This window comes from Podarcis muralis, chromosome 3, assembly GCF_964188315.1.
Source record: "Podarcis muralis chromosome 3, rPodMur119.hap1.1, whole genome shotgun sequence".
NCBI classification, from domain to species: Eukaryota; Metazoa; Chordata; class Lepidosauria; order Squamata; family Lacertidae; genus Podarcis; species Podarcis muralis.
In genome coordinates this window covers 25,705,668-25,730,250 of record NC_135657.1, presented here as the reverse complement: position 1 = coordinate 25,730,250, position 24,583 = coordinate 25,705,668, and the positions used below count along the sequence as shown (strand labels likewise).

Genomic DNA, 24,583 nt, shown 5'->3' with positions numbered 1-24,583 from the left:
GCTGCTCAGTGTCATCTTGCTAATTCAGCCTCTCAGGTAAATCAACATAACACGACACAATCTCCTTAGGCTACTGCAGCTCTGTGGTTAGCATCAATTTGTCTAGCATAAGCATGCATGTTCTCCGGGAGCGATGCAAATTAAAGCCCAAGAGATTTCCTAATAGGACTCTGACAGATGGATAAGGGCACGTCTTTCCCTGGCAGAAACTGGAGATGATGTAAATTAGGTTAACTAGGAGGGGAGGGGAACAAAAAACCACAACGCAACCCTCTCTCCAGAGGACTGAAGTAAATAAAACATGACCAAGCCGCAGTGAGACAGTTAAAAATAATAATACAGGGGACCCAATTTATATCTAAGATGACAAAACACAGATGCAGTTAATCTGAGGATAAAGATACTGGAAATATTGAAGTCATTACGAAACAACCATAACAAAGTACGCAGTGCAAGGTTCATATCTGCAGGCATGTTCTGTGTCCTGTCCACAACCCAAGAAAATCTGGAGCCCACCCAGAAAGCTTTGGCTATTATGCAGTTTAGGAAGGCAGTAAATAAATAAAATGAATATAAAACGAGAAAGGGAGGCCATGAGCAGCCTTGGTTTACTGCAAAGTTTGTAGAAAGAAAAGAACCACAAACACAGCCCACTGAGATGGAGCATGCTCAGTGGGCGCAGAATAATTTACTGTTGTCCGGGGAGGAGGGGGGAGAGAGAACAGAACAGTGGATGGATGGAATGGAATCCTTCAAGCTGGCATGGCTGGCTGGCACCCTGAACCAGGAACGCTCCACGCTGCAGCCTTTTGTTGCAAGCACCGCCCTTCTCATAAAGACTCGTATTTAGTTAGCCAAGTGACAGGTAGATAGAAAGGCCTGGAAAATTTCACTGGGGAGAGAACTGGACTAAAATAAATTCCACATTTACCATGATGTTACTGGCTCATCAGCTGCAGAGCCAAGATAGCATAGTAAGCACCTGGTACCTAGTTTTACCCTTAAAGATGTAAAAAAATACATCCTGTCACAGGCATGCTACGCCACTCGGTTTTCCGAGGGTTCGTCCTGCTATCAGCCATACATCCTGCTTTTGTCTATTTTCTGTTGTAATGCAGGACAGGCTTCTTAGAACCGCAACACCACTGGGTCAAAACTCATCCTTAATGGTGAAGTGTGGCTGATCTTCGGGTTTGAAGTTTGGATTAGGGCTGCCATCTTCATTGAGAATTCTTTGGGCAGTATAGCCGACAATGGGATATTTGGCTTTGTAGACATTTTGGAAGGTTTCCTCCAGAGACTGCAGCTCCTCTTCCGTAAGGCCCACCTAAATGAAATATGAAAATGAGTTAAGGTCTGTGCAAGGGGAGGGAGGGAAGAGAGAGCAAATATATTCACTGTGCTGTATGTGACTATTCAAAAGGGAGAGGAAGCTATGCAGATATCGCTTCCACCCACCAGATGTCTTGATCCTGCATGTGCCTGAGGCAACAGCTAGCTGCCAACAACAATTTAGGCCCAGATGCAAGTAAAGTGACGTGCAGGACTGTGGCCTCAGCTCATGCCACAAAGAACTCTTTTTCTTCTTACTGTATCATGCGTGAGATCCACCGGATCAAGCGACATCTTTGCAATCCCTCGTGTGGAATCTTTGCCAGCTAGCGCATTGTACGGTGCTCCTTTCGCATAAAACTCTGTCAAAGGAAGAGAAAATAAAGTCTCAGTGAAATTAAGCTAAAATTCATTACCCTTAAAAAACCCAAACCTCTCATGGTACTTCTAATATTTAATGATGTCCGTGGTATTTCAGGAAAAAAGCCTATTTCCTTTTAGAACAAGGAACAAGTTAGAAAACCGTGAGGGTATAAAAATCCCACAAACATCTGATGGCTCAAGAGCTGAGCGCATCAAATATCTGGTCTCTGGACAACATTTGGAGGTTTGTCTGTTTTATCTTCCTTGTACAATGCCAAATTAGATTCCAACCCAACAGAACTTTAGCTTCCATTGTACAAGATGAGAAAGATGTCCACTTAATGCACTTAACAGCCTTCCTGGCCATGAAAGTGACAAGTTAATTATATTACTAACACAGCACTAATGGAAGACCTGCACATGATCTGAGGGCATCCAGTATTTTAAATAATGAGGCTCAGTGCACAGAAGATGATGGCAGGTGGCAACCAACTAATTACCTAGGAGGCAGCCAAGTGGATTTAAACGGTGATGTGCTGAAAGGGGGCGATGCACATTTTTGGGTGAGGTAACCAGGCCCAGCATCGGCATCCAGCATGGTTGGGCAAATGTCAGGGCCTACAAACTCCAGCAGGTGCCAACAAGGCTGCTCCAGCATCCTTTGTGTGCATGCGTTGGCTTACTTTTTCTTTTAAGGCCCAGCACTTTAAGAAGCACCTTAATTTCCCCCGATGCCTCCTTTGTTTCCCTCAAACACAGCAACCTTAAGTCAGACCTGAGAGGCATTGTGAGTAAATGAAGTCAGCGGCAGCTGCAGCCACCCGGTTTGGCCCTTCTCTGACTAGCACCAGGCTGTAAAAAAGTTTTTTATGAATAAAGTCCATTGCTGCAGCTCACCGCCTGGCTAATGTGTGAGAATAAATAGCCAGCACCATGAAAGAACCATAGCTGTCAATGTTTCCCTTTTTTAAAGGGAAATGCCCTTATTCCGAATAGGATTCCTCGCAAAAAAAGGGAAAAGTTTACAGCTATGGAAAGAACTGAGGTGAAAGGGGAAGAGCTGTGCAGATGGCTGCTGAGAAGATACAGTCATTTCATTTGTATGCCGCTTTTCCACAAAAAACACACGCTCAAAGCAGTTTATAGGAACTGGAGGCCTTGGGGGGGGGGGGACATGCCTTCCTTCCGGAGGCAAGTTTAGACACAGACAGCAAAGCTGGGAACATTACTAGGCCTGGTCAGGTAAGAAGGAATTCAGAGGTGTGAGGAATCCTTTGGGCACTTTTTGATGGAGAGGAAATAACTTTGGAGGCGGGAGAGGGAAGGTACTGGAAGATATTTCAATTGTGATTATATATTACTAATCTTCTGTTCTCCTCTCCCTTTCAAGAATATCCCAGGACAACGCTAGCTGGGGCTGATGGGAGCTGTGGTCCTGAACATCTGGCGGACACCAGGTTAGGAAATATGGAGCTTTCTTAAGAATGCCCTACAGTAGCTGAGGCTGCAGGGCTGAGATTTCTGCCTCTGAACCTGAGCCAGAGATGGGAAGGGAGGGAGGGACCCTCTTGTTAGAAAGTTAACTCACCTTTTCCAGAGGTGACATCAAACACCACGCCCTTCACAGCTATGTAAATAGGCTGATCCTCCTGAAAAGACATTTCCCACCCCCCCAAAAAAGACTCGTTTTTAAGAGATATATATATATATTTAAATCATCCAATATAATTTTGTAAGCTTCTTTTCCCCAGACAATCCAAAAATGGTGTGAATCAAGTTAAGAGAGAGAGCCTTGTCTGACAAAACCACTAAAAATCACTAAAGGAGTGTGGGAGTTTTAGGATAAAGCATCTACAGAGCACTAGTTTGGGGGAAGGCTGGCAGCTTTGCTTCCAGTTACTAAACCTGGAAGGAGTCAGGCTTGTCTCCTTTAGGGAGGGCAGAAATCTGCAGGTGGGCACCTCACACACTGTGAAAGAGAGAGAGAAGAAAGGAAGAAATGTGAATTCCTTACAGCATGCTTACTTGGGAGAAGGAGGAAACAAATCCTGCTGAGACTTTAACCCAAGCACGTTTAAGTGTGCACCTGAGCAGCCTGTCTCTGTGCGGGCTTGTTTACTCAGAAAACCCACCGCGTTCATTCAATGAGTTCGCACTCGACGCCCTTCCATTCATAGCAACGGGAACCAAACGCGAGGCAAAACGACACCCGTCGCGGTTTTGAGTTCTAATCCGGATCCTACCAAGAGGTGCAAAACTCTTCCGTCCATACTCTTGCGCGCACATTTTGGTTGCTAGCAGCGTCTGCAAACCAAACATCCCAAGGCAAACCTGATCTCGGCTGGCTTCCCGCGCCGGATCGCTCAAAGCCAGCAAAACCCGCCCTTGCGCCCTAAATCCTCGGCCAGCAGCGGCTCCTCGCAGCCTCAGCTCGGCCCTGGCCCGCCGCCTTCTCCCGGGAAAGCGCCCTCCCTGTCTCCCTCCGCCCGCCGTACCTGCTGCCCGCCGTATCTCGCCAGCTCGGACTCGGTGAAGAGGCGCACGGGTCTCTGGCGGGGCGCGGGCTTGAAGCGCAGCTCCTGCTCGGCCCGCCCCTCGCGGAAGCCCAGGAGGGCCGAGGCGAGCAGGACCAGCGCCGCCGCGAAGCCGCCGGCCATGGCGCTCTTCCTGCCCCGGATGGCGGCCAAGACTTCGAGGGGCGGGGGAAAGGAGCCGCAGGGATCGGGTTTCTCGAAAGCAAACTTCCCCCGCTTGCTTTTCTCCGCGCCTTCCCGCGAAGACTCCTGGGAACTGTAGTTTATATTCCGTACAAAGTTACAGTTCCCAGCACCCTGAAACAGAAGTACGCTTTAGATGCATGCCCTTCACGAGCCTTTAACATCACCTCTACGTTTTAAAATGAAACCTTGCACTACAGAAGACATGCGTGTAACTTTGCTTTTCAATGCTGCAAACATGTCGCCACCCTGGAAAGGCAGGTTACCTCCTGTGTGAGCGCACGATATTTATAAGGACATGTGCTTAAATGCATTCATTAAAAAAAAAAATCTGCCCAATTAATCAAGGGAAACTATTTAAACATTTGCATGTTTTATACTGTAGTTGTTTATCCAACCCATCAACCGACACTGCATTCCTATGCAGGCGAGGGCCCCATAATCCTGGGAATTGTAGTTTGTATGAATGCCAAGAGTTGTTAGGAAACCCCCTATACCCCTCACAGAACTACAATTCCCAGAGCTCCCTGAGAAGAGAGATTGATGGTTAAACTACGGAGAACTGTAGTTTTGCAAGAAGAAAGGAGTCTCTTAGCTCAGTCAGTAGAGCACGGCTCTTAATTTCAGTGTCCTGGGTTCAAGTCCCACGCTGATTCATGCATTGCAGGGAGTTGAACTAGTTGACCCCCACGGTCCACCACCCAACTCTACAATTCTATGAACCTAGCCTCTTTCAGCACCCTTACAAACTAGAGTTTCCAGAATACCTTGGGGGAAGCCACGGCTGTTAGAAGTGGTATTATGCCGTTTGAAACGTCTTAATGCAGGAAACAGCCCTACTAGAAAAATTAACCAATAAACTGAAACTGACACGGGGACATATAGAAGAAGACACCTTCACCCCGGTATGGCTCCCCTTTATCACATACACAGCCCAGCAAGACAATGACAATAATCTACCAACAGCATACAAATCAATATGGCTAACCTGATCCAAAACACCCACCCACCCCCACTCACACATGAAAACAAAGACCACCATAGCCAACTACAAATGAATAACTATCCTAGGCTAACCCCAACCTCCCTCACCACCAAAGGAACACAAGCGAACAGCAAAGAACCTGCACAAGCAACACTGACACCAAACCCTACGTATAGTAAGTAAAATAGAAAGATCGCCACCCAACCCTCCCATCTCCCCCCCACCTCTTCCTCCCTTTTCTTCCTAATGTCTCAACAAATAAAATTGATCTGTAAAAATGTTACTTTGGGGGGGACAGGACACGAGAGAGAGAGACATTGCACACTTTTGTAAATAAACAAAATCTTTAATAAATAAAAATTAATTTAATACAAAAAATAATGTCTTAACGCAGATATGACTCAGCTTAAAGGTAAAGGGACCCCTGATCATTAGGTCCAGTCACGGACGACTCTGGGGTTGCGGCGCTCATCTCGCTTTATTGGCCGAGGGAACCGGTGTATAGCTTCCAGGTCATGTGGCCAGCATGACTAAGCCTCTTCGGGCAAACCAGAGCAGCGCACGGAAACGGCGTTTACCTTCCCGCCAGAGTGGTACCTATTTATCTACTTGCACTTTGATGTGCTTTCAAACTGCTAGGTTGGCAGGAGCAGGGACCGAGCAACGGGAGCTCACCCCGTCGCGGGGATTCGAACCGCCGACCTTCTGATCGGCAAGTCCTAGGCTCTGTAGTTTAACCCACAGTGCCGCAATAAACTGTATTTCACACACACATCTGCCCTCCTACAGAGGGAAACGGGTTTTGGAGGGGGGGGCTCACGAGGATTGCGCGGTGTAGCGTCGACTACGATGCAACGAGCATCTCGGAAGATTGCCGCCTTGCTCGGCACATTTCGAACCCGGCGATTCCCCAGAAGCCCCGTGTCCAGCCCAAAGCTTCTAGGTCACAAACTACATTTCCCAGCATCCCCTTCTCTACACCCCCCTCTTCCTCGGTGTAAGCAGCAAACCGTGCAGACCCAAGGTACGGGGTGCACGCAAGTAAGTTTCTGGAGGAAACGGTGGGGTCTCGCGCGCTTGCGCCGTGCGCCTCCCGGCCGGAGAATGTGTGTCCCGTTACGCCCGATGCTCTTTGATCCACTTGTCGCTTCCGCAGCTGCCTCGCCAGATCCCGGCTTCTTTTGCAGCTGCCTGTTGATCGAGTCTCTCCGCTGCCTTTTCTCTTCGCTGGTGCCATGAACAGACAAGAGACTTCGTCGTCTTACCAAGAGGTATTGGGGTCGGGGGTCGGAGCCGTGGCGGCGATCTTGCTCCGAATTCGTCTTCGCGAAGCGCGATCGACGCGCCGCTTTCTTTTCTTGGCCGATCTGAGCGTTGCGCGCTCCGGAAAGAGCCTTTGCAGTTTCTGCTGCTGTGGCAAACAAACAGGAAAACTTGCAGCCCGGGTATGGGCAGACTTAACACAGCCGGATCCGATGCATGCTTACCGCTCCGTACAGAGGCAACTGCACCAACCGAGTCAGACCGTTGCCCCATCTAGCTCAGTATAGCCTACACTGATTGGCAGCAGCTCTGGGCAGGAGTAGCACTCAGCTCTGCACCCGGAGATGCCGGGATTTGAACCTGAGCCCTTCTGCGTGTAAGACGGGCGCTTTACCACTGCAGTAGAGCTTGCCACTCCGCTTGCAATTGGGCTGCAAAACTACTACAGGCTGCCATCCTCTGTGCATGCATTCAGTACTGTATAATGTATTTCATGGAGCACAGAAGGGTTTACTTCTCTGTGCATGGGATTGCTCTGTGCAAGCAGCAGTTTATAGATGAAAACTGCTGTTGGTTCCCTGAAGTCAGGAGTAAGACTAATTGAACTCAGTGAGACTTGCTTCTGAGTAAAGCATGCACAATCTTGCACTTGCATTGAGCTCAGTGAGACTAGCCTCCTGTTCTGAGTAGGAAACAAGCACGTGATTCTGCACAAAACCCAGGCACAAGTTTCTTGTTTGCCAGCGAAGGCACTGCAGGAAAAGCGCTTTCTTTGCTGTGCACAGTATTTCCTCATCCCCGCTCCCCCCCCCCCCCCCGCCCACAGCACTTTGCTGACTTTTTCTAGTCCAGATGGCAAGAATCAGAAGTGGGAGCTCTGCTTAAAACTGCAGGACTCCAGCTGATTCTCCTGTCACTGGCAATTGATTCATAATGACGGTAATAATAGTATAATAATCCTCCTGATGAGCTGAGTGCTATCCTAGAAGGCAGTTGGTAATAATGAGCTCTTAATTATTGTTGTAAGTGATCTTATTATATGCTCAAATGTAATGCCTGCTGAGTTCAGTGGGGCTTAATAATAATTTTTTATTATTAGTAGTAGTGTTGACAGGACTCTTGCCTTAATTCTCTTCCCAGTTTGCAACCTAGCAGGGTCTCTACATCAACTCCAGCCTTTATTCTTATATTTAAATCTATAACCACCCTCCATTAATTCTGATTCTCAGAATTCTGTTTAATGCCACAGAGAAAGTTAAGTTAAGTCCATTTTGTAGTGTCAACAATGGCCTGTTTTTATTCCCCTGTGCGAACTTCTCTCTCTCTCTCTAACAAAAGGATATCCTGCAGACTCTCTCACAAGTTCTGCCCTTGAATCATTTAATCATTTTTCTTTTCTTCTGGAGCCCAGATCTCTTGTGTTCATGCAGTTAATCTGGCAGGAAAGGGAAGGGGGTGGTGATGGCTGTTGGTGTAAACAAACCCTCCCAGATCTCACTTTTTAAAAAGCATTTAAAGCAAATCCAGAAAATTGGTTATCTGTTTGAATGTGCTCTGGTATGGTGCTATCAAACTGGTCTTAGCCATGCAGTGAAACTCCCCCGCTGTCCTGCGGCCAGGCCTTGAAGGTTTCGCCTGCTTTGCATATCAATGTACCAGCTGGTGCAACTGTAACTCTGGGCTCATGGCAATTGCCTTTGCTTCTCCTTCAAAACTGCAGATGTTTGAGAGAGCTCAGCTCATTCAAACGCAATTATAGCATGCCTTTCTTGGGGGGGGGGCATTAGCAGGAGAGCTGCGATGCAGCCCATAATAATAATAATACTATTAACAATAATAGTACCACTCCCAGGTTCTCTCCCAAATTCACAGCTTCCACAGGGGTTGTCATAGTGAAATCAAGTGAAGATTGATGCTTCAAGACAGGAGCTTGAAATTATACAAATAGTCATAATTTAACAGATTCTTCCCAGAAATCCAGGTGAAAATGGGGGGGGGCAGGAATGTGGACTGGCATTTTGATGTGTGGATTGGGGGGGGCACAATAAACACCCACCTAGAAGCATTTACTGTGACAGAAGTTTATATGGGCTAAGTCAGGGGTCAGCAGACTTTTTCAGCAGGGGGCCGGTCCACTGTCCCTCAGATCTTGTGGGGGCCTGGACTATATTTTGAAAAATAATAATGAACAAATTCCTGTGCCCAACAAATAACCCAGAGATGCATTTTAAATAAAAGGACACATTCAACTCATGTAAAAACACACGTCCAGGGGCTAGATTTAGAAGGCGATAGGACTGGATCCGGGCCCCGGGCCTTAGTTTGCCTACCCATGGGCTAAGTAATGCCAGAGATAAAATGTGTTGCTTTTTAAGGTGTTACAAGACTCCTGAGCGACCTGAGGTCCTCCAAGATAGGCCACAGCCAGTATAGCCAATGATCAGGTATGATCGCAGATGTAGTCCCATGACATATTGAGGGCCACTGGTTTCTGCCCTTGTGTTAGGTAGTACAGATGAATAACAATAATATCCTTCATAAACGGGGACTGCAGCAAAATGTTATAACATGGGAACGCTTCTGTCCAGGATGCCAGCCAGCCAGGGTTTGTGGCCTGGGATTCTGATGAGAATCTCGAGGGCCAAGTAGAGAGGTTTAGGGGCCACTTTTGGCTCCGAGGCCCCAGGCTCCCTGCCATTCTAATATATTCTCAAGATGCTCCTCTGTTTTGGAAACTACAGGTTTTATTCATTTTTTCAAAATATTTTGAAACCTCCTTACAATCACATGTTCAGCTGCTTTTGTGATTTTAAACCTTCTGGGTTAAGTGACCTCAACTGTTAGTGTGGTTGCCATTTTGCTCTTTAAATGGACTTCGAAAGAAACGAAATAAAAAAACCACCAAAAGTTCCCTGAAGGAGGTTAATATGTGTTGAAGAACTAACTAATGTACGTATAAAAGATTCCCCTCCTTTCCTAAACATTCTGTTCGGTCTTTGGCCTCTTCTGGGAATTTTAATTTGTTAAGGGTGACGACTGATGAGAGTTGGCGGGAGACACCTATTCCCCACGCAGAGCTATAATTCTCAGGGGTGGGGGGGTTAACCATCAATGCTTCCCAGCGAACTCTCGATATTGTAGCTCCACACCCTTAACAGACAAAACAGACCCCTAACAGACATGGTAGTGCTGGGCAAAAGTGGAACAACAGATATGACTTATCTTTATACAGTAGGTTACATTTCAGCTGCACCAAAGCACTCCAGGAGGGCGTGGAGCAGGACTGTTGAGCTGGTATGTCTTGACGAGAAGGGGTTCAGGCTAAGGAGAGTCCCAAGGGCCACATGGAAAGACCCAAAGTTCTCCAGTTCCGATGTACTTGCATGTGTGAATTGTCCATTCCTTGGGATTTTAGACTTAGCCCCATTGAAGCCAATGTGAGTAAACAGCTTAAGTGGCTTGTAGATCATAGCTTCCCTGCTGTCGCCGCCTTGTCTGACATCTGAGTAAATACCGAAATAGGACACACCTGAAAGCCACCTGATCGCTGTAGCTCAGCTGCTCCTAACAGTGTGCCAAGGCTTCTGTGCCAGGGTGATCTGTATTCATTGTGGACTGCAGCCATGCACTCATGTACACACATAACAGCCGAGAAGCCTGTTGCATGCATTGTCTTCTCAAGGGTGTGGAAAGCATGAGAGACTTACAGTGCTATGTCTTTACTAATGGGACCTGCAACAAAGTGTTGCAGCGTGGAGAGCTTCTAGTTAGGGCTCTAGTCAGCTAAGCATTCCATTCCTCCTCTTCTGTTTTTCATTCAGTCCCCACCAGTTAGCATTCAGTGGCCACTGAGCATGCTCAGTTCTCATTGGGCTACTTTTGGCTTCACTCCTTTATTCCCCAACCTTGCTGCGATCTGCAAGATTGCTTCAGAACGCCAGGAGACAAAAAGAAAATTGTAGATAGAGGGAAGGAACAAAAGGAAGCAGAATCCTTTGTGCTTTGCCTTCAGTTATTTTCCTTTCAGTTATGGGATTAGATGCTGCGCGGCCTGCAGGGATCATGTCTATCAGATGTGACAAGCCTGTGACATTGACAAAAATGTCCTGGCAGTTTGGGCCTTGCACTTTGAGTGACGGCTCGAGAAAGCATCTGGTCTGTTTTGCTGCTTTGAAAGGTGTTCAGTTGCCTGTTGTTCTGGTCTGTTGACCCAAAGGATAACGTAGCAGCGGCCTGAGGATTAGGTTGCTGTTCCTTTTGGTGGCGATGGGAGGAAAGGTGTTTGTGCTGCATTCACACACGTGCTGGAAGCAGTCAGATTCCTCCTTACATGCCTGGGAAATCCCTCCGCCAGCAATTTTGGGATTTGCATACAGAGGGATAAATCCAGTCTTTTTGGTCGTGAATGCAAGATAGAAGGTGCATTAGAATGGAGAGTCTGGGAGATGTGTAGACGCTCCATTGAAGACTTTTCAGCCCAAACTGGAGAAGTAACCAATGCCGTTTTAAAATTTATCAGAAACTTCCTACTCCATTTTCTCATTTTCTTCCGCAACATTGAGCACCAGAAATTGGCTTTTTAAAAAAAACACGACATCACCGCTTCTCAGCTTTATATAGCAGCCTCTAGATCCAGCATTAGAAGCCACAGGTTGGATCTGCAAGAAATGTTCTGGTTTGTCCTCTTCAACAGGAGTGCTCTTGTTCAAGGTTCTAGGCAGTCATTTGAGAGAGCAGCTTCCAGTCAACGCAGACAGCACTGAGCTATATGCACTAATGGTCTGACTCGATGTAAGGCAGTTTCCTATGTTCCTTCCGCTCTTTTACAGGCGCATGCACAAACACATACTTGGACACTATGGTTTGCCAGAAGGGTTCCCCCGCCCCCGTACTCAGTATTCTATGACTACTGAACATGCTCAGTACTCATTAAGCTATTGGTCTTTTGCCTCCACCTTTTTGTTTTAATTTGTACCTCTGAAAATTCAGGGGGTTCCCCTAGCATTGCTGAGAGCTCCCTCTCGGTTTCTCAGTGGCTCCATTTTGGCTCAATTTCTTTTCTCATTCACCGCCTTAGGTTACTATTGGAGGGAGTGCTCATTCATGCTTCCCAGTCCATTAGCAGCCATGAGCATTCATGGAGAGGCAGTTTAGAGCCGGGTTGGCAAACCTCTTTCTGGCTGGCAGTACCGATAATGATTCCCCTGACCCCTGGTGGGCCAAATTTCACAGGTGGGCAGGGCTGTGTGATTAACACTGTGCAGAGCAGATGCAGCAGGGAGGCTGTAGCATGAGCGAGTGTAGCCCGCTGAGTGTGCGGCTTGTGGTTGAATTTCACCTGCAGGAAGAACAGCTTCATTGCGATGTCCTGGATCAGCTCCTCAGATACATCTTCAGGGTAGAACTTGGCATGGAATTTGAGCCGCTGTAGAAGCTCAGGGCTGTACCCACTACACAGATCTGATTGTTTCCGTATTTTATATTTGCAGCTGAGTGAAGATGTGGAGCACGCAGATGCAAACTTGGAACCTGCAGAGGAACAAGTAGACAAAGAGGATCTGGATGATGCCAGCTCAACTATCCTTCCAAGTGAGATCTACTGATCCTGTGTAGCTGGATATTACATGTGCTTGCATGAGAATCTTGGGGTCCCAGCCTGTATTGTTTTCTGTTGACAAGAGATATTGCAGTGATGCATGTTGCAGGGTAGGGGCATTTCCTGCAACTGGTGCAGGAAACCTCTCTTGAAGGGAGTTCTCTGTGACAGAACATGTGCTGAGAGCAGCAGTGCCTGGTACAGTTGTACCTCGGAAGTCGAACGCCTTGCAAGTCGAATGTTTTGGCTCCTGAATGCCGCAAACCTGGAAGTGAGTGTTCTGGTTTGCGAACGTTCTTTTGGAACCCAAACGTCTTCTGTGGCTTCGGATTGGCTGCAGGAGCTTCCTGCAGCCAAATGGAAGTCATGCCTTGGTTTCCGAACGTTTTGGAAGTCGAATGGACTTCCGGAACGGATTCCGGTTGACTTCCACAGTACGACTGTATTATGAAAAAGTGAAGCACCTCCATGAGGCAGCCAACACTTGCCTTCGTCAAGCAGCCATCGTTGCCTCCATTGGCCAATCATCACTTGCCACCAGCAGGTCCCTCTGCAGCCTCCTCTCCCTACATGGGGAGAAATCAGTCTTTGGTTCTTTCCTCCTTAACATGGGGCATATTTAAATTCTGACACCATATGTTCCATATGTTAAAAGTCTCAGATTAATGTTTTCTCCAGTCCTAGACAGCAACAGCCCTTCGGTGCGTTTCAGCAAGTCCTGCCTGAAAAACGTCTTCTCGGTCATTCTCCTCTTCATATACCTGCTGCTCATGGCTGTAGCTGTCTTCCTGGTCTACCAAACCATTGCCGACTTCAGGGATAAACTCAAGCACCCCGTGATGTCGGTCTCTTACAAGGAGGTGCCCTCTTACGACGCACCTGGTAAGATTGGAAACTGAACGATGAGTTTTCCGGGGGAATCGGGCAGGGTTTGAAGTTGCATTTCAGGCTTCCACAAATCTGCAGCTGGCTCCCCTCTTGCTTACCAGCTCTCAGGCTTGCGCATTGTTGGGTTGTGGGACCTAGGCTGCCTTTGTAGATGTTTAAGCCTTATGTGGTTAAACCAGCAGAAGCTGCTTCTGAGGAACACAAGGAACCCTCATTTTGTGGCTCTGCAGACGTTGGAGGTTGCAGGTGCCACTTGTTGAAGCCACAACAATAAGCTGGGTTTTACCTATTCTGTGAAAACATTCCCTTTTATTCAGAGCTCTTAAGTGTTGCACGAGATTCAGGACTACCTTAGAAACAGCAGCCCCATGCAGGGTTCCCCACTTCTTGCCCTGTTAATAATACTTAGTAGGAGATTAGAAGCTGTTTTTTCACCGAGTTACAATCTTGGTCCATCTAGCTCACTAAGGTCTACTCTTGCCAGCAGTGGCTGTCCGTGGTTTGAGTCAGCAGTTCATTTCCAGCGCAGCTTTCCCCGTGGCCTGACATCGTGGCACTGTGTGCTGTCCTCGCCATCATTGGCTGCTTCTTGTGAGGATGGGAGTGTGCAAGGAGGATCAGAAGCATGGTAGATTGCAATAAGCATGGCAGAGAAGAGGAAGAACTGGGCGTGGAGCTGCGGCTTTGGGTAGCCATGGACAGACTTTCCCTCCATGAATTTGGGTGGCAAATGTTTCTTGTAATGCTTCATTCTCTTAAGCATCTAAGAAGAATCCTGCTGGATCAGGGTGAAGGTTTGCAGAGGGAGGCTCTTAAGTTGGTTAGTGCTAATGGTTCACAAATCACTGAGGGGAGGAGTGGGTCCATATGTTTTAAGAGAAGCGATTTCAAGACTGTCGCATGAGAGTCCTTCCACTGAGCTTCCTGTGCCAGGCAGTTTGAGACCTGTTTTGGCCTTTAGCTAAGGCCATCAAGCAACCAGTCACTTATCAACTTCAGGAGTTTGGGGTTGAACTAAATTATCTAAATTCGTATCAGTGCTGCCTTGATTGCCCTGGTGGATGATATGTATCAGGAGAAAGACTGTGGGAACTGACATATTGATTTCAGTGGCTTTTGATCCCCTTGGCCGCAATGTCTCTCTCAGTTGCCTGCATGGAATAGGAATGTGTGTGGAAGAAACTGTTTTATGGCATTTCCTTTCTCACCTGTCGGGTTCCAGAAGGTGGTGCTGTGGCATCCTTTTCAGGGGGGTTGCTTGTGGAAGCTATTGATGCCCACAAGTTAACTCCGGGTGTTTTGGGTCTTTTTCTCCCTCTGTAAAAGCCAGTCCCCTTTCTCCCAACAATCTCTAACATGACCAAGTAACGGAACGCAAGTTGCAGCTATGCAGACTTCAGTCTTAGGGGATGGTGCCGTCAGCCATCTTTCCCTGCCCCCAGGAGGCCTTTGGGAACGACACCAAGACACGACACAGTGTTGTGCCCATGGGGCATTCTGTCGCACGAATGCTGTTGAGGGTGCTGAGGACAGGGAGATGCACGGTCCTGCAAAAGTGTAGAAGGAAGGGAAGAATCTCAGCCTAGATTTAATTGACTTTCAACTGTCAAGGAGACTCTGGATGCTGGGGAGAGATTTTTCTCACCCCTATGATCCTTTGTCTGAAGAAGCTAGGGATTGAACTTTGTCTGCATGCAAACTTTGGACTTTCTGCCAATGCGCTATAAGGCTGCTTCCAAAATTTGTGGCTTTTGTGGTCAGTCTGGCCCAACATTCTACCCATCCTGACTCACTCTCACACCACATTCTGTGTGATGTGTAAGGAATGCTGTGTCTGTGATGGTTCCCATTCATTAGAAATGTAACGTTGCTCTTCCAAACAGGTATTGCCCTCTACCCAGGCAAGGCTGAGCTGCTGACCTGCAAGCATCACTTACACAATTACATCCCGCCTCTGGTAAACCCTGGCCAGCCAGGAGAAATTGAATGCACTACTCAGAGAATCAACTACACAGATCCTTTTGCTAATGGAACAAAGGTAATCATTCAGAGGAAGGACTCAAGTCAGTTGGGAACCCCTTGAGTGGTTGCAATCCCACCATCAGACAACGTCACTTATCTTGGAGTGCCACTGCGTAACAGAGCGGGGAAACTGGCTGGCTCCAGTTTATGCTTTATCTGAGATTCCTGCATTGCAGTTGGTTGGACTAGATGACCCTAGTCATAGACCCAACTCTATGATTCTGTTTGAGACAACTGTCATCATAGCTGCTGCTAAAGAAGGGATGGGGACCATCTGTGGTCCTCCAGATATCATTGGGCCCTAACTCCCATCATCCCTGGCCATTGGTCTTGCTGGCTGGGGCTGATGGGAGTTGTAGTTCGCAGAGTTGGAGGGAGCTTTGTAGGCCACCTGTTTCAAACTCCTCCTTGATGCAGACAGTCCAGATCTATGGCATCCCCAGCAGATGGCTGTGTCCAGTCTCTGCTTGAAGACCTAAGCAAGTGCCTGTTTATTACAGAGGAGCCCTTCCTGATGTTGGGGCAGGTCTTGGGAGCGACTTCTTTATGCATGATATTTAACAGAAAACGATAGCACATGTATTGGAAGTGATCCGCTGCAGGGATCCTTCACTTTGTAACTTAAGGGTTAGTTCTGTTGTCATCTAGTCAAGAGGCAGCGGGGTCGTGGTGGAGGTGTTGATGTTTCATTTAGGTTTTGTTTTGAGGTATTCTTTATTATGATTTGAGTTTCCACTGAAATGAGGCTGCATTTTAATGTTTTTCTGTCGTATTTTAATCTTGTTTTTTAAGCTGTATTTCAATCAATTGTTTTTATATTTGGTGTTAGCCGCCCTGAGCGCAGTCTTGGCTGGGGAGGGCAGGGTATAAATAAAATTTATTATTATTATTATTATTATTATTATTAATCCTGTAGCTAACATAGAAAAGTGAGGTTGGAGGATGGAGTGGCTTACTCGATGCCCTCCAGAAGATGGGACTCCAACTCCCATCATCCCTGAAAATATCCTGATCAATCCAGAGATACTCATATTGACACAGGATGCAAAGGTTCCCCTTTGTTCCTCTTACTCCTCTTCCCTCTTCCTTCTCCTCTGACTGATCTTTCTGCTCGTAGAAATTTGCGGTGATTGTCGAAGGACCTCGTGATGTGAAGCAGCAGGAACTGGTGTTCATGCAGTTCTACCTCAATGAAACGGACCAGGATTTCAGCGCAATAGACTACCTTCTCTTTTCTTCATTCCAGGATTTTCTCGAAAGGTACAGCTGCTCTCCTCATAATTTCTGTTCAGTAAAGAGCAGCGTGGTTCGAGTGTTGGACTAAGGCATCCCAGGTTCAGATCCCCATTTGCCCGTGAAGTTCACCGGGTGACATTAGGCCAATTTCTGCCTCTCAGTCTAACCTACCTCACGTGAGTGGAGAAAAGCAGAGAGAAATATGCGTGAGCCGGTGTTCCCTCTCAGTGGTTCTTCCCATCCACTGCTTGCTTTGGAAGGAACTATGGGAGCTGGCTTCACACACAGTCATGGGATGAATTTCAGGGGGTCTTCTGTGGTACCTAAAGACCACCGACCCCCTACATTTCCTGAAAGAAGGGAAGAAACCAATGGGCAACTTTACAGAATAGATTAAAAACAAGAGCTAGGATTTATTGAGTAAAAGGGAAGGAAACAAAAGGAACAACTCTGGTGGGTATACAGTGCACAGGTAAGTCTTTAAGCAACCAAGTAGGAAGAGAATGGAGTCCAGTAATTAAGACTTAAGTGATCCACAAGTGAGCAATCAGTTTCTTCCACTTGCCTCATGAATACCAGAAGCTCTCTGCTTCTGAAGACTGCTGTCCATGCAGATGGAAGGCAATGAACGGGATGGATCAAGCATGCTTGTCCCTGCTGACCCCTCCTCATGTCTGTACAGGGCTTAAGTCAGGCATGGCCATACTTGGCCCTCCAGCTGTTTTGGGACTACAATTCCCATAATCCCTGACAACTGGTCCTGTTACCTAGGGATGATGGAAGTTGTAGTCCCAGAACAGCTGGAGGGCAAAGTTTGGGGATGCCTGGCTGAAGTCAAGCAGGATTTGTCCTCTGTGCTGAGTTGCATGCAAAGATAAATTCATGCCTCTAGGCAACGGAGTAGCATGCAATCCGTATAGACAGGCCTTAAACTAGACTTTGAGAGTCTTTCTCTGAGGCCCTGCATCTAAGTGAATTCTGTGTAATTGCCTGCTTAGAAGTGTTCCATGTAAATTAAGCTTAGCGTGAATCATACTTGAGAATCCTGCACTTCCTCTTTTGGGTTCCCCACACAGCGTATTCTGCTGCCTTGGTAACCCACAATTAGCCGGAGAATGTGGAGGCTTCAGAAACTGTAGTGGGTAAGATTGAATAATTGGGAGGCCCAGCCGAGCCTGGTAATGGAGCAAAAGAAGCTCTGCAAGACAGTCGAGGGGAAGCATTTATATTTCCATTGGAAGCCTCCTTGAGTCAATAACTTCCATGGAAACTTAAGTGGGAGAGGAAAGGAACCATCTAGCAGCGATATTAATAAAAGCCCTTTCCTGGCTGTGATTATTTCTGCTTAGTGCCACCCCCCCCCCACCCTAAAGCACAAACCTTCTTCTGTTGTCCGCAAGGGTTCGAAAGCCTCTCCTCAAGGGAAAAAATTAAAATCCACATTAGGGCCATACACCTCCATCTTGAGTGAGTCTCATGACAGAGTGAGGGAGAACTGACCTCCAGAACGAATTAAGTTCTTAACCCGAGGTACCACTGTATTTCATTTATATCCTGTCTCTCTTCTCCAAGGAGCACAAAGTGGCAGTGCATGCTTTCTCCTGCCCACTTTATTCTCACAACAACCCTGTGAGGTAGGTTTTATGCCGAGAGAAAGGTGACTAGCTCAAGGTCATCCAGTGAGCTTCAGTGGTCCCCCAGGTCCTAGTCCAGTCCTCTAACCACCACACCACACTGCCTCTCATACAAAACTGTGTTAAATATCATGTTAAATTGTTCTGAAACAGCCGGCATGATCTCATTCTCACATGAGCTGCATAAGAAATCCTGTTGAATTTATAGTCTTCTGGTAATGGTCTCTGCTATATTGCAACTCCCCTTTGCCAGGGCAATTCCCCAGGTTGCATCAAGTTTCCTTCTTTTTAAAAAACCATCCTGTTAAAAAACTGTTGACTCCAGGTTCCTACAGGCCTTGGGAGAAGAGATTTGCAGTGTATGTGTCCCTCCTAACCCCCACGTCCAGACAAGAGATCTGCCATTGTGTTTCTTCCTGGGCACCTTTGCAGGGGCTGATGCTGAGTCTGTGCACAAGGTGCTGTTAAGGAGGAGGTTACCACAGCTTATAGCTAGGGCTCCCTACAGCAGGGGTCAGCAAGGCTTACCGGGCATGGCTCGGATCACTCCCGCAGAGATCCTCCATGGGCCGGACTGGTGCAGAGCGACGCCAGAAATCGCGTCTGTGCATGCCACGGTGCCGGAAATCGCTTCTGCACATGCGCAGATGCCAAAATTGGCACCTGTGCAGAAGCATTTTTCGGCGTCTGGGCATGCACAGATGCAATTTCCAGTGTCTGGGCATGCGCAGAAGCGATTTCCAGAGCCGCGGAAGAGAGTCCCTGCACCGCGCTGTGCCGGTTTAGTGCAGCGCGTGGGGACTCACCGAGTGGGTGGCTCAGTTCGGGGGCGGCTCGTGGGCCGGTTAAACGGCCTCCGTGGGCTGCTTCCGGCCCATAGGCTTTAGGTTGCCAACCCCTTCCCTACAGCTTCTACAGCATCCAGCCCAAGGAGATTCGTGTGGCAGCAAAGGCAGCAAGGACTCTGCTGCCGTTGCTATTTATGAAATATGAGCCTCATGCTGTCAGTGACTATGCAGTGGATTATTACCGAGCTGTGGAAAATATATATATGTATCTGTCAGAATGGCTCTTCGTGCGAGTTAGGCTAAATGCCTTGGAAGAACACAGAATGGAAAATCGATTTCAGATGTCATGGAAGAGTTGAATGCCGCAACTCTCATCCCCCTGCTGTTGGTGTGCCCATTACATTTGTCTGCAAATGTATTTCCAGAGGCTGTTGTAGTTGACTTTCCATACAGGGGCTGGAATCTAGAGGGAACTTGCGCCTCGTTGGTAGAGGGGAAGGATGCTGAAGGTCATCTGGGACCTCTGCTCAGTGCTGCCTCCCTGACAGATGGTTGCCCAGCCTCTGCTACAGCACCTCCAGTGAAGGAGAGCCCAGCATCTCCATCTTTTTCATGTTTTGTACCTACGCGCTTCCAAATTTCAGGTGCTCTAGGCCTGGCTGTGGTTATGTAACCACCAAGGGAAGCCACTCTGCACGTGTTTCAAGGCATTCTCATTGTGAAATCACATCTCACAGCTGCTAGAGACAAGCCTTCAAAATGTGCCTTTTCAATTTTATCTGACAATAAAGTGGTCATTATAGAATTCCGCTTAAGTGAATTCAAGACTCAAAGAGCGTGTTAGCTAAAAGACTAAGCTACAAGTCACGAAGTATCCAGATCTGCCTTCTGTGTGAACTCACCGCCTTAGGCAGACTTGGTTTCTCATTCCCACATATGCAGTATTAGGATAATAACACTGCCCTACCTTGGGAGGGTTGTTGGGGATGCAGGTGGCACTGTGGTCTAAACCACTGAGCCTCTTGCGCTTGACGATCAGAAGGTCAGTGGTTCAAATCCTCGTGAAGGGCTGAGCTCCCGTTGCTCTGTCCCAGCTCCTGTCACCCTAGCAGTTCAAAAGCATACCAGCACAAGCAGGAAGGTAAATACCGTTTCCGTGCACTCTGGTTTCCATTACGCCAGAAGCAGTTTAGCCATGCTGGCCACATGACCCGGAAAGCTGTCTGCGGACAAATGCTGGCCTAAAAGCAAGATGAGCTCTGCAACCCCATAGTCACCTTTGACTGGACTTAACCATCCAGGGGTCCTTCACCTTTTTTACCTAGAAGGGGTATTGTAAGGATAATACGCACCCCAACGCACAAAAGGGCTTAATAAATGTTAAGTACAGTGGTACCTCGGGTTAAGTACTTAATTCGCTCCGGAGGTCCGTACTTAACCTGAAACTGTTCTTAACCTGAAGCACCACTTTAGCTAATGGGGCCTCCCGCTGCTGCGCGCCGCCGGAGCACAATTTCTGTTCTCATCCTGAAGCAAAGTTCTTAACCTGAAGCACTATTTCTGGATTAGCGGAGTCTGTAACCTGAAGCGTCTGTAACCTGAAACGTATGTAACCTGAGGTACCACTGTATAGTTAATTAGGGGCTCTTGTAGCAAAACCAATAACCAAGGCCTATAAAGCCAACACTACCACTTGCTAAATTTCCCCACCACCAAGGTAACAAGTCCTTACAACAGAACTTATCAGCTTCTTTTCGTTTCCCAAACTAACACTACCTCCTTCTACTGCAGTCCAAACAAGCCAGACTTTATGAAGGCCTGTGAGAGTTCCTACTCCAGCTGGAAGTTTTCCAGTGGTTTCCGAACCTGGGTCAAAATGTCACTGGTGAAAACGAAAGAAGAAGATGGCCGGGAGACGGTTGAATTCAGGCAGGAGGTAAGGAGGCAGCAAAACACAGCTTTTATTGCTGGGGGTGGGGTGTTCACACCACGCAGGTTCGTGATTCCGCAAGCGCTTTCTGCAAGATGTAGTGCCACCTCGTTCTCCTTCTGCTCCCATAAGGGACACGGTGCCAGAGACTAATCAGAGTGACCGAGGATGCAGCTCAGCATTTGTGCTTTAGTGACTCTTCATCCTGCACGTTCTCTGTCCTTCTCGTGCACCTCCCACTTCCCAGAGTGTCAAGAAGTTCATGGGCAGCACTTGAGAAAGCAGATTTTCCTTTTGGATGATCATGAACTCCGGAGATTCCTGGTGCTTTTGTAAGAAATCCAAAATCCACAGCCAGGCAAGGATGAGGACTGACCAAGTGGTCAGAAAATAGCAAGCAGGCTTCACCTAAAACTTTTCCTCAGGAAGGATGTTAACCCAAAGCAGGGAGACGGGGAGTGGCAATGGAAGGAGAGACAAAAAGCCAGGCTGAGTGCTGTAGCCACGAGCTCTGCATTGCAGATTGACTGACTATAAATAGAGCAGATTGGAAGCAAACAGGTATTGAACACAAGAAGCACACCTTTCAGATACTAAGAGCAAACGTTGCACAGAACTCTTGTTTAAATGTCTTGTCTCTCTTTCTCTTTAAATTCAACCTGCAACTGTTCCCTCTTTGCTCCCTCTGCTTGCTGAAGGCTATGATGTTTCACAAAGATCAGAGATTCTCAGCCTTTAGGGAAGGTTAGTCTCTCCTGTTAAGCACCTGCCCACCCTTCCAGTTTAGCCAGGGCAAAGCAACTGGGCATAACTCCTCTCTCTCCCTCACCACCCGCCACCCCTCAGCTCCTTTGCACTCAGTGCATTTCCGCCAGTGTCTTCACATTAAGTAATGTGTCTGTGAAAAAACAGACGCAGCAGTTCTTGGGTCTCTCTTGCACACCACAGTCGAAGGCATCCTGAGTGTAGCCAGGGAGCAGCACATGACAGCAGGCAGCAGTCTTGAGAGTCTTCAGTGATAATCGGTGTTTGGCTTTTGTTTCTCATCAAACTGTGTGCATGAGTGTGTTATCTCCTTGGGTGGGGAGGACGGCTGCCCTTGGTCTCCAGGTTGTGGACTTCACTCTGCCCTTAAGAGATTCACCTCTCTCTTTCGTAGATGGTCTTACGGCACCAGCTCAAGACCTTGTGTTTTGTTCCATTTGATTTCATGGCTCCCCCTTTTGTGCTCTGCTGTTGTTTTCTTTTACTCGGTGGTTTGAACGCATTTTCCCCAGGCGGGGGGTGGGGGTGTGCAGGTATTGTTTTTATAAGACTTGGGTCACCTTAAGCTCCTGTATTGGAGTAGAAAAGGTAGGGTAACAAAATCCCAAAAGTAAATAGTTACAAGAGGCAGCCATAAATACCAGGTAACTGTTTCCTTTGTGAGCCAAATAAATCTGTTTTTTAGAATTCCCCACATGCTTCTGTCTTGAATCTGTAGCATGTTTGGAAAAAGCTACTTGTCCCTTGGAAGAACATGATAAAATCAGCACCCCTAATTTCTTACAAAGTACAGTGGTACCTTGGGTTAAGAACTTAATTCGTTCTGGAGGTCCGTTCTTAACCTGAGGGGACCTCCTGCTGCTGCCACCGCACCACCGCCACACAATTTCTGTTCTCATCCTGAAGCAAAGTTCTTAACCCGAGGTACTATTTCTGGGTCTGTAACCTGAAGCATCTGTAACCCGAGGTACCACTGTACATGACAAGAGGCAGAGGATGCTAGAGGATAAAGCTATCAATGGCTATCAGTCATAATGGCTACGTTCTGCCTCCTCTGTCAAAGGCAGATGGGGAAGATCTCTGATGCAATCAAGTTCTGCTTGCAAGCTTCCCATGGGCCTCTGTGGATGAAGGGTGGTATACAAACTTAATAAATCATAATCATCATCTGGTTGGCCATTGTGAGTAAAGGATGCTGGGCTAGATGGACTATTAGCCTGACCCAGTAGTGTTCTTCAGTGGCAACTTCAGAGTGCGATTTTGTTCACTAAAGTCTAGCCTCAAAATGGCCCATCAGTTCGCTATCCTTTGTCTTCTTGATGTTCGGCTTTTAGATTTCTAACCCTTTAAACTGGGAATATGTATTCTGGAGCGGATTATATGACACACTAACGGCAAGACTCTTTCCCCCCCCCTGCCCTGTTGCCAGATCAGTGTGGTGAACTACATTGAACGAAGAGCAAAAGCAAGCGGCGACCAACTCTTCTTTGTTGTATTCGAATGGAAAGACCCTTTTATTCAGGAAGTTCAAGATGTGAGTAAACTAGATGCAAGGCCTCTTAAAAAGCCAAACACAGTGGCAACCAGATGCTGGATCAGATAGGTATTTGATCTGATCTGATCAGCGGGGCTGTTACATTCCCTAGAGGGCAATTTATTCCCAGCCCCTGGACATGGAGGATTGTGCATGGAGGAAAATGGTGTTGGAGTGCAACTTTTCTCCCTCGGGTGGCTGGGATGTGGTGGGGGAGGCTGAAGCTATGAAGAGCTTTCACTTACAGTAACTACAAATCAAAATATTAGTTAAAAAACCTGCAATGAAGGTCAAAAATATATAGCTATGAGGAAGAAAACCTGCATTGTAAACTTACCTCTTTCTCAACCATAGTTTTTCTTTCTCTTTCAATAGATTGTCACTGCAAATGCTTGGAACATGATTGCAATTCTATGCGGCATCTTCTTGGCTTTGTTCAAAGCAGCCGATTTTGCCAAACTCAGTGTGAAGTGGATGATAAAAATCCGGAAGCGGCACCTTCAGAGAAGAACTCAAGCCTTGAATCACATAAGCTGAGGGCTGAGCGCTACTGAGTTTTCTGTTACACTGGGGAACACAAGTGGCCTGAGACTAAACTAGCCTTCAGGTACCTTGGACAGAAAAGCTGCAATGGCAGAAGGACGACTTGCTTAACTGGAATACAATACACTGGACACTTGGAAGTTTTAGAAAACTGTATAAGAAGCTCCTTCTAAATCCATGCTCTTTTCTAGAAACCTGAGCTCCTTTGACTAAGCTCTGAACTTCTAGGAAGATTCCAAAAACTATATTTAACCCTATTTTAACAGAATTCACAAGAAGGATAGACTGACAGGGCCCTTAGTTTGCAGGGAAACAGAACTGGCCTCTTTTAAACACATTTCTGCCTATGTTAAAATGGGATGTCTGCCTCAGAGTTTAGATTAGTAAGTCATGTTGCACGCCCAAGGCAGAGATTTTGTCTCTTGGGTCTTTAGTTAATATCTCAGGGGAAAAGACTCCAGCTTTCAGGGCCTACCGCACTTCTGGTTTAAGATATGCTGTCAGTCAGTGGGTGGTACTGTGCTAGAAGAACAATTATCTGATTGAATCTTAAGGCAGAGAAATCTCCCAAGCATTGCTCTAGCAGAGATACCTCACACACACCTCAAAGGATGAAAGTATATTACTAGTAAAATTCTGGGCACTAGTTGTGTATTGGATCAGTGTTAATCCCTTAACTGACTCACACCCAAATGATGGAAATTAGTATGGTCAACAGTGGCTGACTATATGGTATTAATAGCAGTTTCAGCCTTCGGCATTCCCTTCTGAAGGAGTATGAACTCCACAGTGCCTGCCTCTAATCCACATTCAACTTGCAGTAGCTTCAGGAGGACAGATAGACTAGATTGGCTTGCACTTACGTTAGCATTGAAAGGGGCTCTCTCCGCAAAACAGAAGCACTGGAATTTTATCAAGCTTTCCTATTGGACTAAAATGTATTTGTGTTCTGAAGATTTTTCAGTAAAATTACATCTGTCTCCTACA

The 24,583-nt window shown here is 47.1% G+C and overlaps 2 protein-coding genes across 4 annotated transcripts; one reads left to right on the top strand and one right to left on the bottom strand.

The window, feature by feature from the left end:
• Positions 1 to 319: 319 nt before the first annotated feature.
• On the bottom strand, positions 320 to 4,453 carry NENF (neudesin neurotrophic factor). Its single transcript, XM_028724701.2, has 4 exons — positions 4,191 to 4,453; positions 3,284 to 3,344; positions 1,591 to 1,694; positions 320 to 1,327 (listed from the first exon to the last, which is right to left on the bottom strand). The coding sequence occupies exons 1-4, from the start codon at positions 4,350 to 4,352 to the stop codon at positions 1,151 to 1,153; spliced, it is 504 nt and encodes a 167-aa protein (XP_028580534.1). The 5' UTR covers positions 4,353 to 4,453; the 3' UTR covers positions 320 to 1,150.
• PACC1 (proton activated chloride channel 1) lies at positions 2,915 to 24,583 on the top strand. Of its 3 annotated transcripts, none has more exons than XM_077925565.1 (8): positions 2,915 to 3,152; positions 12,150 to 12,249; positions 12,935 to 13,138; positions 15,028 to 15,182; positions 16,284 to 16,426; positions 20,616 to 20,760; positions 22,949 to 23,053; positions 23,429 to 24,583. In XM_077925565.1, the coding sequence occupies exons 3-8, from the start codon at positions 13,027 to 13,029 to the stop codon at positions 23,588 to 23,590; spliced, it is 822 nt and encodes a 273-aa protein (XP_077781691.1). In that variant the 5' UTR covers positions 2,915 to 3,152; positions 12,150 to 12,249; positions 12,935 to 13,026; the 3' UTR covers positions 23,591 to 24,583. The 3 variants fall into 3 exon arrangements, with proteins under 3 accessions (XP_077781691.1, XP_028580530.1, XP_028580529.1); XM_028724696.2 differs by lacking the exon at positions 2,915 to 3,152 and adding an exon at positions 6,378 to 6,668; XM_028724697.2 differs by lacking the exons at positions 2,915 to 3,152; positions 12,935 to 13,138 and adding an exon at positions 6,376 to 6,668.

Excerpts from the sequence above, each read along its gene's own strand:
- NENF (XM_028724701.2), bottom strand. The coding sequence starts at position 4,352 with ATGGCCGGCGGCTTCGCGGCGGCGCTGGTCCTGCTCGCCTCGGCCCTC. Across the intron at positions 3,345-4,190 it reads CGAGATACGGCGGGCAGCAG|GAGGATCAGCCTATTTACAT; the intron begins GTACGGCGGGCG and ends ATGTCTTTTCAG. Across the intron at positions 1,328-1,590 it reads TGGATCTCACGCATGATACA|GTGGGCCTTACGGAAGAGGA; the intron begins GTAAGAAGAAAA and ends TATTTCATTTAG.
- PACC1 (XM_028724696.2), top strand. The coding sequence starts at position 6,633 with ATGAACAGACAAGAGACTTCGTCGTCTTACCAAGAG. Across the intron at positions 15,183-16,283 it reads CTTTTGCTAATGGAACAAAG|AAATTTGCGGTGATTGTCGA; the intron begins GTAATCATTCAG and ends TTCTGCTCGTAG. Across the intron at positions 23,054-23,428 it reads TTATTCAGGAAGTTCAAGAT|ATTGTCACTGCAAATGCTTG; the intron begins GTGAGTAAACTA and ends CTCTTTCAATAG.